A 15050-nucleotide genomic window follows, 5' to 3' on the forward strand; every position below is an offset into this window, starting at 1 on the left:
CACCCTTTATTAATTAATACAAAAAATTTTAGAAAAATATATAGAATTTTCTGAAAAACTGGAAATTTCCTTTTTGCAAAAACATAAATATTTTCTTAAAAGATAGAAAATTTTTTATAAGAATAAAAATATTTTTTTGAAATATTAGAAAGTTTTTTTAAAAATTTGAAATATTTTCACGAAACTAGCAAATTTTTAACAAAAAGTAAAAATATTTTCTTAAAATAGAAAATTTTTGTGTAAAATCATAAATATTTTCTTAAAAGATAGAAAAATTTTGTTAAAACGTTTGAAATATTTTTACAAAAACAAAAAAAATATTTTCTTAAAAAGGAAAATTTTTTGCAAAAAACTTAATATTTTCTTAAAAGATAGAAAGTTTCCCACAATAATAAAAATATTTTCTGAAAATTTTGTTAAAAAGGAATAAAAATGTTACACTATTGCCTACATAACAATATTTAAATTTAAAATTTTATACTAATGACATGAGAGACACTAGATTTAGTTTCATTTTTTTATTTTTTATTTTCTAAGCACAAATCTTACACCATATTTTTTCTTTACAAATTGATACATCTGAAAATCATTTACATATAATTGATTTGAAATATGATACATAGAATAGCCTTGACAGCGTTTGAGTAAAAAGTAAATACAATATTGTCCACATACATTGGATGTAGGTGATTGAAACACTTCGGAATTCCATAGTACGTCCGTGTAGGAAGCGGTATTCACGTTGTAAAATCGGGGAGGTTTCCCATATGAGTCATAAAACTCTAACTGTTTTTGATCATTCACAAACAACGCTAGCCAGTGAGTCCCAGGTTGTGATGAGTCATCTGAATTCGTGATAGCACATGTGTTTTTTTGGAGATTCGGAAGCGTATCTCTTGAATATACGCCTTGAAAGTAAGGTGTTGTTATCTTATCTTGCGATAAAATGTTGAATAGTTGCAATCCATCCATTCTTCAATTTCCGAAGTCGAATAAAATATTTCTTGACTTGTTAATTTCAATCAAATTTTCAAATTCGGCAAAAACGATAACGCATACTGTTTTTTCCAGTGATTTGGCAAATTTCAGTTCTAATTTCAAATTGCTATGCTTAATCAGATTTAAATGTTCTCCTGAACATAGATCTGGGGAGAGATTAAATCCAAATAATGTATTTCCGTTCTTGTAGTTTTCTCTGGAAATAAATATTCCTCTATCTTGACCCATTCGTTTCGTTCCATCAAATAAAGTTTGATAGGCACGAATGTATTGATTTTGTGAAAAGTTGAGTTCCAATGGATTATGGGGGACGGGTTGTCCATCTACATACACTCCAATAAAATTTAAATCAAAATGTTTAAAATCAAAAGGAGATTTTGTCAATGTTCCATGAAAAGCTTCATTATCTACACAGCCAATAATAACTTTTTTAGGCATTTGACCCGAAAATATATTATCTTGAATAAAAGACATGCTCCCTTTAGGAATCGAATACACTTTGCATAGGACTCGATTAATGGGGTATTTTGCACTTGTTTTCTCGAGTGCTTTAGCATGACCAAGAAGCACTCCAGGGTTCACACGAACTTTTCGAATGAGTAAAGAGACATGATTCAATACTACTTTAAATCCTTCAGATCCTTGTAGACAAAATTCTGGCTTGCTTCTTATTAGTTTTATTTTCAAATCCACTAAATTGAGTAAAAGACGATCTTGATGAAATAAATCTGAATTAATGCAGCCAATCATATCCACTGTTGCGCTTTCTTTGAAAAAAGCAGTTCTTTTGTTTAAACCATCCTCAGAATCTTTATAAAATAATTCAGCTGTTAATTGAGATGTTTTGCTATCATATCCATGGTTTAGGAGAGTTTCAATATAGGCCCTATAGGGATAGGTATTACTTGAATTGGAAACTGTACGATCGTTTAAAGATACATCTACTTGAGAAAATAAGGAGTGTAGAAATAAATTCACAGGTCCTATATCATCATTTTTAGTAATAGCTGTATTGTTCGTTTTTACTATTTTCGCTTTCACATACAATTGTGTTTGACTGAGATCTATGTAATCTTCTACACTTCCAGAGACATGAAACTCTACGGGAGCATTATCAAAAACGTTAGAAAGAAGATGAAATTGTATCCATTGACCATCTTGAATAACTGTTTGAGTTCCAGGTAAGGTAAAAAGTTCCAATTCCGATTTTACGCACTCAGGAGAATCTTTCAACAAAAATGCCATTTTAAGGATCAAAAATATCACGTCCACTCACTTTGCATGCTTTGGATGAAATGAATCGTTTTTGCTTCTTACGCTTCTTTTTATAGCTTCCTTTTCCGACCATAGACTGCACTTTATCAATAGCTTTTTGTGCTAGATGTTTTCCACTTTCTTTAGTTCTTGTTTTGACGGCTTCCTCAAAGTTTTCTCCAGATAATACATCAGATGCTACTCGAGTTCCTGTTTTTAAAACTTCTTTTCCAATAGTTTTACCACCTCTTACTAAAAAGGGTAGCGCTGCTCTAAATAATCGACGAAATATACCACCAAGTCCATAGCCCTTTTGGAAATTAATACCCTTATAATAGGGCAAACCCGAGCCAATTTGACTCGCGTAATGATCTTCGAATTTTTCAGCACAACAAACGTACGGTACACTCATCTTGACGTCTTCTCTTCAAATGAATGATTCAAAAAACGCATCGTACTATTTATAGTATTTGTCTCATGCGGAAATGTAAAACTATAATCACTTTACCACTTTCAAAAGGTACGAAATCACCTGAATTCAATCTGAGCTCCACATGGATAGTTTGAAAAGAGTGTCACGTTAAAGGTAAGTATTGAGGTCTATCATAATACTGGCTGATTGTTTCACCATCATGTCCTTTTATTCGAACGATCCGCAGTAAAGGAGCTTGCGTATCTCCGACAATTTGTGGTGAAATTAAATCTGAGTAGACGTAAAAAACGGAAAAATTAGACCACGCGTCAGCCACAAATTCGCTTCTCCGGTTACCCGTAATGACTGCAGGGGCGTACGCAAGGGGGGGGTTAGGGGTTTAACCCCCCCCCCTTGAGCTCAGACAAAGTGAATTTACAAAATAATACAGACAAAAATAAAAATTTTAGTAGAAATTATGCGGGTTATTATTTTTTTAAGACTATATATTTTTATTTGCCTTATGCCTACTTTTTTTTTTCTCACGGTATTTCTCAGAATACTGATAAAACATTTACTATAATAGGGTTGTATTTAGAAACCAAATTCACGTGATACTGTTACGGGCGAGCCCCGATCACTGGTTCCTTTCTGACCTGCCAGTCGCGATAGTTTTCGAGACTGGCTGGCATTCGCGAGGTCTGGAATCCTAGACGTTCTGTCGTCTTTGAGACAATTCGAGAATTTTGTAGATGCGGTTAAAAAAAATTATATGAAAGGGGGTTAAATTTATTTTCGATTTTAATCAGACTAAGAGTTATCTCTGCCGCTTGTCCTTCGGAGCTTGTTTCTAAATCTGTTTTGTTTTGGAGACTCTGTGCTCGTTGAAGTTATTCATTCCAGCTCGAAACTTTGAGATCGTAGCTTAGTGGATATTTCTGTGCCAATATATATGTATATATTTTTGCTGTTCTTGGATCTTTAGGATGTCTAAACGCAAGAATTTAACAATTTTTAATTACTTTGAGAAAAAATCATGACCTGAAATTAGTGAGGTGACAGCATTTAGTACCAATGTAAGTTTTTCTGTTGAACAGAAATGTGATACTTCCGTTGAAGAAAACGTTTCTAGCGTAACAGAATCTGATGAATGTGAAAGCGGCCCTCAAAGTGTTACTTCCCACCCATATGACATTGGACTTTTTTCAGAAGATAATACATGCGAGGATAAAAAACTGGATATACTTAAAAATGTTTGGGAATCCATTCCAGCATTTGTTTTTCCTGAAAAAGGAAAAAGAAAATTGAAATTTCAGTACAAATGGCTTTATCGCTGGAAATGGCTTGCATATTCAGAGGTTAAGGGTGGTGCTTTTTGCAAATTTTGTGTACTTTTCGCCCCAAGTGGTGCCGGTTCTGGAAAGCAACCTTTAGGCCAACTGTGCAATGTAAAATTTGACAACTGGAAAAATGCTGTAGAGCGATTTTCTGAACACGAGAAATGTCTTTATCACAAAAAATCGATCGAGACTGCTGGGACATTAAACGATATTTTATTTGGAAAGATGAAACCTGTGGATGAACAAGTTGACAGTGCAGCAAGCAGAAGAAAATTAGAAAATAGAAAAAACATTACTCCAATCATTGAAACCATCCTATTTTGTGGAAATCAAGGTCTCGCTCTAAGAGGACATAAGGATTCGGGAATAATTGCTGAACAACCAGGTGAAGAGAACGACGAAAATTTTCGGGCATTGCTTCGTTTCCGGAGTAAGAACGATTCGACTCTTAAGAACATTTTAGAGTTAAGCAGAAAAAATGCTCAGTATACCAGCCCTCGATTTCAGAACGAAGTTATTGAGGTTTGCAATATTTTAATCCTGCAAAAACTAGTCAGCAAGATTAATGATGCAACTTGCTTTTCCATTCTTGCAGATGAAACAACTGATATTGCAGGTATAGAGCAATTATCGTTATGCGTTCGATATGTCGATAAAGAAAATTTTAACATCACCGAACAGTTTTTGCAATTCATTCCGGTGCATGACTTAACCGGAAAAGCAATAGCAACAACAATATTAGACCAATTACAGTCTATGAAAGTTGATATAAAAAAGTTACGTGGACAGGGGTACGATGGTGCTGCATCAATGAGTGGAAAAATTAATGGTGTACAAGCCCACGTAAGAAGTATTGTCCCATCAGCACTCTATGTACATTGCTCTGCTCATAGCCTCAATTCGGCTGTATCAAATGCATGCGAAATAACTGGCATTAGAAATTGCTTAGGGACAATTAAAACATTATACGACTTTTTAAATACGCCAAAAAGACAGTATGTCCTATCTTCAGCAATAGAGGAGATGGAAACCAGCTCTAAGAGGGAGAAAATTAAACAGCTATGTGCAACCCGTTGGATGGAAAGATACGACTCAGTAACCGCTGTGGTGGAACTTTTCGAGCCTATCGCCGAAACACTACAAAAAATATCAAAATGGAAGGATAAGGAATCAGCTACCCAGGCTAATTCTTTACTGTGCACAGTATCTAATTGCCAGTTCGTAATATCTCTTTTGTGCATTTACAAAGTTTTCACCATAACAATCCATCTCTGTAGATACCTACAAAAAACAAGCATAGATTTGATAGAGGCAGTGAGTCTTGCAGAAGATGTCTTATCTAAAATTAATGCGTGAAAATGCCACTGAAACATTCTCTGAAATATTCAGCTCTTCTTCTCTTATGCTAACAAGCATTGGATCTTCCACTTCCATGCAAATCCCTAGAATAACAGGAAGACAGAAAAATCGCGATAATTTTCCCTCATCGACACCGGAAACATATTTCAGAGTTAGTGTTTTTATTCCATTTATAGAAAATTTTATAACACAATTAAACTTAAGATTTGTATCGCATCGTGATATTTTGAAAGGATTTCAGTGTCTTCTACCTGCCGATCCTTTCATTTGCCAACCTTCAAACACAAAGGCTTTTGAAGCATTAGTGGAATTTTACGCTGGAGATTTGGATACCTGTAAAGAAAGCCTTAAGTCTGAACTAAAACTCTGGTATAAAAGATTAAAAAGGATTAGTGAAGAAGGAGGTAGTGTTCCAAAACCGCGGCGGATGCTCTTGGAATGTGCAATAAAGATATAACACCAAACATTTTCAAACTCCTAGAAATATTGGTCGTTCTACCTGTTCCAACGAGTGCAAACGAAAGATCCTTTTCGACTTTGCGCCGTTTGAAGACTTATTTACGCAACTCAACGGGAAATAATAGAATGAATGGATTGGCGCTCTTAAGCATTCATAGAAAATTTACCCCAGCTGTCGAAGACATTTTAAACGAACTTGCAAAAAAACCCCATCGTTTGGATATTACAGTATAAATCAAAATTTTTTTAACGTGTTTGTATACTGGTTTAATTCCCTATTTGTTGGTAAGTCATTTTTTAGTTAAATTCATTGGTTTTCTATGGAATATTCACATTTATACACTCTAAAAACTGTACCTCTGATTTCAGAGGCACAGGCTAAATGTACCGTGTATTTTCTCGCGTAAGAGGCACATAACTAATGTGCCTTTAAAAATGAGAGGCACCACAACAAATTAAAGGTACCAAAGCAAACGCCAGTCAATGCGCGGTACAATAAGACTTTCGTGCCTCTGAAATTCGCTTCATTTCTTTTTCTTCGGTACGATCATGTAACGGAGAACAAGCGCATGCGCACATCAGTGAAAAATTTTATGACGAAATACGTTTTCTGTCCCCTCGCATCCACGCTACCGATGGAAGAAGTTTTCTACAAATGTGCTCTATTGATGTTATAAAAATGCTTGAATTTGGTAAGTTTAATACTTGTATCTTATTTTTATATTAATTCCTAAGTAACGACGGCATCTTTTTTATTAATACATTTCAATTTTTATTAGTGAATTATTAATGCTACAAATCTTATAAAAATGTTTAAGCGAGAGAGCTAACCCTAGTTATGTTTACATTTCTGTTGTAGTTGTATTATTTATGTTTTATCATTATAACATTAAGAGGAATGTTTTTAAAGTGCCCTATATTTGTTCTGTAGTGTTTGATTATAATTTTGTATGAGGTTTTCAATGTGGCGATTGCTATGAATAAGAAATCATTTTTATTTGAAATACCAATTTGCTTTTTTGTTTATCTTAGTTTACATTCGAGAGCTATCACAGAAATTCTCTCACAGAATGATTGAATAATTTAAAAAACAACGAAGAATGTTTTCGAATTTTTATTATAATTATGAAAAGTATACTTTCAATCATTAGCTATTTTAGAAAACAATTGACATTGATATCTAATTATAATTATTTCAAACTGTTACTAAACTTACAATTGATATAAACCTGAAGAAAAAAATAAGATTATGCTTTATTTATATTTTAAATATGGTGTAAGCATGGGAGAAAAAGGCAATCTTCTAATGATTTATAAATTTTTAATTAGTTATTATTTTTTTTGAAAAAGTACTAATGTTTAAAAATGTTTTATTCTAACATCACAGCTTTCAGTGTATAATTTCAAATTTTAGTTTTGAATTTATGACTCAAAATAGATAACATGGGATATATAATTATTTATGACTGTGAAATTCGTTTTAAAAATTTTAGCATTTCAAATTGAAATTTAATTTATTTGATTTTTAAAAAGGATTAATAGCTTGCTCCAGGGTGCTCTTGTGGCACAGCTGGTTAAATTATCTTTCACACTGCTTATTAGAGAACTAGGGTAATGAGTTAGATCCTGGCAATGTATGAAACAACTGGCGTGTATACTTTGCATATAAATTATGCCACAAGTGAAAGTTCTCTCATTGGTTATCATGCAGAAGATTCAAACGAGCTAGCTCAAGCGGAGTCCACTTTATCTGACCAGTATCAAAATTACATGGCATTTTAACCATGGCCGTTAAAAAGTAAAGCCCTAGAAATAGGATTTTTGGTCATGGTTGAGTGATGGGCGGTGATGAGTACCTTGCTCTTTGTTTAAAATAATATAATGCCAAGTACTTAACAGCTTGAACTTTTTAAAAAATATTAAAGTATTGTTAACTAGAGCAGTTTAATTTACATAATTTTGATATCAATAACTATATATAAAAAATAAAAAAATTATTTGCATAACATTCATTGGATCACAAATGGATTAGATATGCAGAATCGCTGTTGTGTCACTGGCATTTTCCAAGATAAATTCTTAATGCTTTATCGATATATACTGAATAATTTATTAAAAAAATATTTGGTACTTCATATTCAATGCTCAACACTTTATACTCCATGTTTTCTTGCTACGAAAAGCTACCTAGTAAAACTTTCTAATTCAGCATCAGTGATAATAATTTTTAAGAAACTTTTTTTTATTTTTTATTGTTATTGCTACCTTACCTGTGTTACTTAGAATAACATTATCAAAAAACTTTTTTTAATCTATAACTAATGCTTTTCCTGAACTGTAGTAAAAAAAATATGAAGCGAAGCAATTTTGATAATATTTAGAAAGAAAATATATTGATTGTAAGGATTGATATGTGTATAAACTTGATGCAGTGAAATTGTTTTTTTTTTTTTTTTTTTTTTTTTTTTTGCTATCTGAAAGGCAATTTAATGTTTGTGTAATCTAAATTTATATTATTAGTATAACTAAATGATTAATAGTTTTTTTTTTGCTGTTACTTTGTCTTGACTGTGTTCCAGTAAATGCAAAAAAATGTTTTTAATTATTAAATATTTTTATAAATAATAATTATTTTTATAAATAATTACTTTTCGATTTACATTTGAATTTTCTTTGTTGACTCCAATTTTGTTTTGTGTTAAAAACAATCCTTGCACTTTCTTATGTATTTAAGCTTAGATAGATTTACACTTTTTTTTTTTCTTTAGCATGTTGAATGCCACACTAATTTTCATGGCTTGCCCGTCTGGCCAAAATGATTTTTTCAGTATATTCAGTATATTCATTTTAGTAATAATAATAATATAAAAAAAATTAGAGCATTAAAAATTTGTTCGAATTATGTGTTTCGAATAATCGAGGTTTCGCTGTTCATCGGTGACCCCAGTGGCGCTACGAAAAAACTCAGCACCAGTCACCGGTGACCCCTATGGCATTCAACGTGTTAAATTAGTTCAATAATATTATATATAAAAATTATTTTAGCTAAACCTATTCTTAATGTAATAAAATCTTCATGAATGTATTTGTGTACATTGTGATAGAAACTTTTAACTACTTATTCAAATAAAATACTCTTACATTGATAAGTCCTGTTTTAAATGTTCTAGCCGAGCTGAATGCATGATAAAACACTTACATGGAGAGGAAAACCACTAAGCCTGCTACAGTTAGTCTGGCGTCCAGGGGACTCAAACCCATGATCCAACTACCTCTGAGGATATTTTACATCAGCACTGTGGTCAATGCTAAACTATAAATAATGTGGATGCTGTGGGAAGGATTTGATCAGGCCTCCTCTGCAAATGCTTTGCCCATGTACCTCCCCCAGCAAAGTGTTTAACTTGAGCATTTTTTCTTCCGGATACAACCTTTAAATGTCCGTTGCTATTTCTCCGAATTATTGTGATTCTGTATTAATAACTAGTGAAAACTAAAAGAAAGAAAAATGTGTGTCATTTGATTTTTTTCAAAATTTGGAAAATGTTTTAATAAAAGTTCTCTGCGAAACATGTGGACTTTTTTTTATAAGAGTCTGCATTAAACGAATCTTACCATCTCCAAGTAAAATTGACTTACAGTTGTTCCACTCTGTAAAGCAAATTTATCTATATGTTATCACCTTTTACTATGATATTTTATTTTCTCATTATAGTGCTAATTTTTTTTAATTTTGTTTTATTTTAAACTGTAATTTTTGTAAATTTGGTTTAGGCTATTCTCACTGGTTAAATTACTCATTGTATTAAGTATGTTTGCCATTATAATTTTGCTTCCAGTGTTGTGTTTTCTTTTTTTACCAGCACTTTTTCTTTATTGACCTTTAATTATGATATTACTATATATATATATATATATATATATATATACATAGCCTATACTAAGTATTTCAAATTATTTGCCAGATTTTAAAATTCTTAGCCAAAGGAAAATGTTAGAAATTTTTTATGATAGATTTTTTCTGTAGGAAACTTTTAAACATAATACAAATTTATTATAAATTAATTATTTTATAAAAATGCAAATAGAAATTTAGAGTCATTTTGCTGTTGGGGAGGAGTAAACGTGCAATGAATGGGGAAGAGATTGAAAAATGCAGATGTTTTATCGTGTTTGAGGGGAGGAAATAAACATAGATTGAGGTTTATTTTTGGCAACGTATTAGATTAGTGTAGTAATATAAAGATAAACCTGAAACGACGCTATGTTCTGCGTTATTAAGTTAGTGCATATATTATTGTCATGAAAAATTATTTTTCTGCTAAAATAATCTGCATCTTGTTTTTCGTTTGAAAACAGCTTTCGCCAATACTTTCCCCCAAAAGGGAACAAGGTCTTTTTTCTTCAATTGTAAACTAGCCATTGTACATTTTCTCTATGGATTAGTTTTATTTTGTACATTAGATTGTTGTAATCAAGTTTAAGTTAAAATAATTTTTATTTTAATAATATTTATAAAACAAATGCATGTTTAATGATTGGGGATAAAAATGCGGAATTTCATGATTTTTAAAATACTATAAAAAATAAAAATTCTGAAACAAGCTTTCAAAAAAAATTGCAAAATGCTTTTCATATATTCAGAGCTCAAATAAAATTGTCAATTAAATAATATTAAGTGCAGTTAGTTCCAGGGTTTGTTGATTTAAATCAGCTTGATTTAAATCACGATTTAAATCATGATTTAAATCAAATGATTTTTTTAAAAAAATCATTGATTTAAATCAACTAATTTTTTTTTATATATATTGATTATAAAAGTTAAAAAACAGTGTTTTAAATTATTGATACTTTTATTATTTTCTTTTCTTAGTTTCAAAATTTATTTTAAATAAATTGTTGCATTAATTAATTTTAGTTAACGAAATTACTTTCTTTCTTGGTGTGTGTTAAATTCCAACATATTGAAAATTACAATTTTAAAAGTCTTTTGATTCTTGAGATTGAAAGCACAGATTAAAGTAAACATTTAATGCTGTCTTAATATAGACTTGCATAGCTGTAGAAAGTAATTATTAAACATGAATTTTTTCAAAAAATAATGTAAATATTGTTAATTAAAATTCTACCGTTTGAAAGAAAAAGCATGGAATTAAAATCTACATTATATTTATTGGTGGAAAATGTATATTTTTGAAGCTTTTTCAAAAGCATATTAAAAAGAAAATACCCAATTTGCCAAAAATAGAAAGAAAAGAAAAAGGCCAATAAATTCAGATATTTTTTTCCTGATATAGTGTCATTCTTCCCTTTCAAACTCTATTTGAAACAGTAGGGTTATTAACTGGTATTTTTGCTCATAATATGTTTACAGTATCTTTGACATCTGATTTTCTATAACGAAATTTTGTGGAAAAAAATTCCTATGAGTACATAGATTTTTTTAAAAAAAAATATTTTTAGCTTAACGTATCTATTTTGATATAGAATTAAAAGTGAATATTTTAATATAAAAATATATAGATTAAATATTTATTTTTTGATGAATGACTACATTTATAAACACAATCTGTTACATTTATTTTGTCATTTTAAAAATCAAACGGAAAAAAAAGGAAATTTTAAATTAAGATTATGGTTTGCTAATTGAAACTCTGTTTGAATAGTTAAAGTACAGGGGTCTGTCCAAGTGAAATTTACTACCGTTTACCGGTACCTACACAACTTTAGGAAAAACGGTAGAACAATTCCACAAAATACTTTTTTCTCAACATTTTATTTTTGTGTCTCGTAAGAAAAGATAAATCCAAATTTTTAATTTTCAAAAATTATGTCTACATTTTCACAAAATAGTTATCTTTGAAAAACCTAGACAGACTACTAAAGTATTCTTTAAATTTTCTATTTGAACTAGTCCTTAAATTTCAATCATGCATTTGTTTCAAAATGGTTGCTATGCATTCAAAGCTATGTATTATAATGAAAAATTATTTTAGTAAGTTAAAATATTGTTCTAAATATTGTTATAATATAGTTTTATTATTAATTTTGATTAAGCATTTATAAAGTTTTTTTAATCATAAATTAAAGTTCTTACAGTGTATTTGAATAAAAATCAAAAAAATCTGATTTAAATAAAAAAAATCTGATTTTTTTTAAAAAAATCACGAACTTGGGTTAGTTCTAAAAAAATTGAAAGCTAATGTTCCCAAAATGGGAATGATGGCGCCTAATGGGTTAATATGCTTCGCCAAAATCAGGCTTTTAAAAAAAAATTCATTTCAATAGAAAGAAATCTTTGATTTTACACTTGTAAAGTCATTTGATTAAACATATTTGATGTTATAAAACATACAAATTGTTCAAAATCTACATCTATAATTTTAAAATATTGTGAAAGTTCTATATTTTTCCATATTTGTGTGCAACTGTTACTAAATTATGTAATATTGTTCTTTATGTGTGAAAATAAAAGATATTAGATTTCATGATATTTAGTGTTTAATTTTGATTCTTATAAAGCTATTTTATTAAATCTCTAAATATTTAAAAAATATCTAAATTTATAAGAAATTTCCATTTTGAGGATAACTTTTTGGAAAAAAATCCATGAATTATATTGACTTGGAATAAACAGAAATAAATATTATTTTTTTATACCTATATCTGATTAGAAAAACATCATTGAAATTGTTGAAGTATCATTAAACGCTACATAATTAAAGAAATTGTGTAAATTTACATATTTTATAATTGCCTATGAAAAAGCCTTAGATGGAATCCCTTGAGATGATCACCTCAAGTGGCCAATATTCAAAGAATTCAGAAATATTTTTCATTAAGAATTATTATAATTAATATCTTGGTAATAGTGTAAACCCCTTTTTATATGAAGTGCAAGCAAATTACAAATAGGTAAAAAAAAAGTGTGTTCAAATCTGGTAAATAACAGGTTTTGGTACCACTAAATGCTTATTTCAATGAGTGGTTCATAAAAGCAAAATCTAAGGTACAATGTACTTTTCAAGCTAAGAGGTACATCTGATTTTGCCTCGGAAATCAGAGGTTCATTGTGCCTTTCATTTTTAAAGGCACGTTGTGCCCTTAAAATTCAGAGGCACAAACGATCCAAATGTGCCTCTGAAATCAGAGGTACATTGTGCCTTTCAATTTTAAAGGCACGTTGTGCCCTTAAAATTCAGAGGCACAAACGATCCAAATGTGCCTCTGAAATCAGAGGTACATTGTGCCTTTCATTTTTAAAGGCACGTTGTGCCCTTAAAATTCAGAGGCACAAACGATCCAAATGTGCCTCTGAAATCAGCGGTACAGTTTTTAGAGTGTATGGTTATTATTTAGGTAGCTGTTACAGTATGAGTAGTTTTTTCTGGCTTGATTCATTTCTACTTTTTAATAAAAATAAAATATTTTACCTCTTATTATAAAAAAAGTTATATTCTTAAACTTAAAAAATAAAAACAAAATTTAACTAAACAATGTTGTCGAAATAAAAAGTCATAATTGTCTAGCTGTCTGAATTAGGGAAGTAATAGTGCTTTATTACATACTCGAATTTCTTTTAGTAATTTCTGAAAATTATGAACCCCCCCCCCTTGAAAAAATTCTGCGTACGCCACTGAATGACTGCATCAGGTTGGAATCCTAACAATTCATCTAACTTTTCTAAATGAAGGCTGCAACCTTGAACGGCGTTAATTTTAACTCGTTTCGTAGCTTTATTGTAATTTATTGTAAATCGACTAGGATTTTTAGGTAAAGCAAGTTGTATAGCTGATACAATATCGAACATTGATTCGTAACACCCCACATCAATTGTTTGCCTCGCAGTCGATATGATATTACCGTTACTTATCTTGTAATGAAAATAATTGTTACTTTCATTTACGTTCAGCCAAGAATGCGGATAGATGATTTCAGATAGGCCTACTTCCCATTCCCCTTTTAGATTAACTGGTATCGGTAACTGCGTCTTAAAATGGGAAATTTTGTTGTAAGGAAAAAACTGCATGGAGCTATCAGAGGGTAACGTCACATAGAAAGACATTTTTGAGAATGAGTCTTCATAGGTTAAGTTTCACTATTTATACTTTTTGAATATCACTCACCCAGGCATTAAACTTTTCAGGATAACCTAGAAATTTAACAAAATATTCCGTGCTTCCTCCTTTCTTTCTCTTTTTGATAACTTTTTCTACGGGATAATAGCTCGAGTTGACTACTTTTTGTAATTCTTCTGCATAAAAAGTACCTTCTATTGCTTCATTCTTTAAATCTTTTAATTTATACACTACAGGATTTCGATGAACTATTTTATCTATGACAAATAATTCTAGAGTCCAATTATTTTCATATCCTTTCTCAAATGTAAGTTTTGATTTACTAATGCGAACAGTGTCACCTACTTGAAAAACAGGGTTTTCAATATTCACATTGTCGCTATATAAATTATTCCAAACTTGTTTCTGCTTTTCGATGTTCACTGAGGCTGGTTCCATTTTTATACTTCTATGCTTTGTATGATTATAACTATGGATTAATTTAGAAAGGACATCAATGTATTTTTTCGTGTTGAATTCTGTAAAGTATTTCCATATCTTCGTTTTTAAAGTGCGATTAAATCTCTCAACAATACTTGATTTAGTTTCATTATTCGTTGTAAAAAAATTTTAAAGAATTAAATTTTAAATTTCTCCTAAATTTTTAAGATACTGCTGTATAAGTTTATTAGTGAATTCTGTTCCTTTATCTGATTGCAGTTTCTCAGGTTTTCTTTTTCTGAAAATAGTTTTTAAAGCTGGCAATACATTTTTGGCTGATTTGTCTTTAATAGGAATAGCCCAAGCATACTTTGAGAAACAATCTATACAAGTTAACAAATATTTATATCCATTATTACATTTTGCTAAAGATTGCATGTCAACTAAATCAATTTGAAATTGTTCATCTATACCTCCAACAATCACTCTATTACGTTTGAATTTATGCCTCACAGATTTATGTAAAGCATAAGAATCTTTAGTCTCCAACCATTTCTTCACCTTACCTTTCACAGAATTATAAATAGCATTAACACCTCCAAAACTTCCTGGATGTCCAGGTTTCGTATAAACAGATGAAAGTAAACGATTCATAATCTATTTCAAAAATTTTTTAGAAATTATCAGATTTTTTTTTCTTTGATAACAATTTAATTCTAAGAGTTAAAA

At 30.2% G+C, this 15050-nt stretch overlaps 2 protein-coding genes and 1 long non-coding RNA gene across 3 annotated transcripts; 1 reads left to right on the top strand and 2 right to left on the bottom strand.

The window, feature by feature from the left end:
* Positions 1-435: 435 nt before the first annotated feature.
* On the bottom strand, positions 436-2244 carry LOC147805238 (uncharacterized protein F54H12.2-like). The gene is made up of 2 exons (XM_087149377.1): positions 1060-2244; positions 436-447 (listed from the first exon to the last, which is right to left on the bottom strand). Exons 1-2 carry the CDS (start codon positions 2242-2244, stop codon positions 436-438), a joined length of 1197 nt encoding a protein of 398 aa, XP_087005503.1.
* A 4130-nt stretch (positions 2245-6374) lies between these two features.
* Positions 6375-9393, top strand: LOC147805239 (uncharacterized). Its single transcript, XR_015428607.1, has 2 exons — positions 6375-6515; positions 8994-9393. It is a non-coding gene; the product is annotated as an uncharacterized LOC147805239 (long non-coding RNA).
* Positions 9394-13925: 4532 nt separating this feature from the next.
* LOC147805240 (uncharacterized) lies at positions 13926-14975 on the bottom strand. Its single transcript, XM_087149378.1, has 2 exons — positions 14554-14975; positions 13926-14370 (listed from the first exon to the last, which is right to left on the bottom strand). Exons 1-2 carry the CDS (start codon positions 14973-14975, stop codon positions 13926-13928), a joined length of 867 nt encoding a protein of 288 aa, XP_087005504.1.
* Positions 14976-15050: the final 75 nt, after the last annotated feature.

This window comes from Parasteatoda tepidariorum, chromosome 8, assembly GCF_982258835.1.
Source record: "Parasteatoda tepidariorum strain Cologne lab strain chromosome 8, Ptep-v5.0, whole genome shotgun sequence".
NCBI lineage: Eukaryota > Metazoa > Arthropoda > Arachnida > Araneae > Theridiidae > Parasteatoda > Parasteatoda tepidariorum.

What these genes read in the sequence shown, in the direction of transcription:
- LOC147805238 (XM_087149377.1), bottom strand. Translation starts at nt 2,244, where the DNA reads ATGGCATTTTTGTTGAAAGATTCTCCTGAGTGCGTAAAATCGGAATTG.
- LOC147805240 (XM_087149378.1), bottom strand. Translation starts at nt 14,975, where the DNA reads ATGAATCGTTTACTTTCATCTGTTTATACGAAACCTGGACATCCAGGA. An exon ending in ACTAATAAACTTATACAGCA is followed by an intron (nt 14,371 to 14,553) that starts GTATCTTAAAAA and finishes ATTAATCCATAG; the next exon opens with TTATAATCATACAAAGCATA.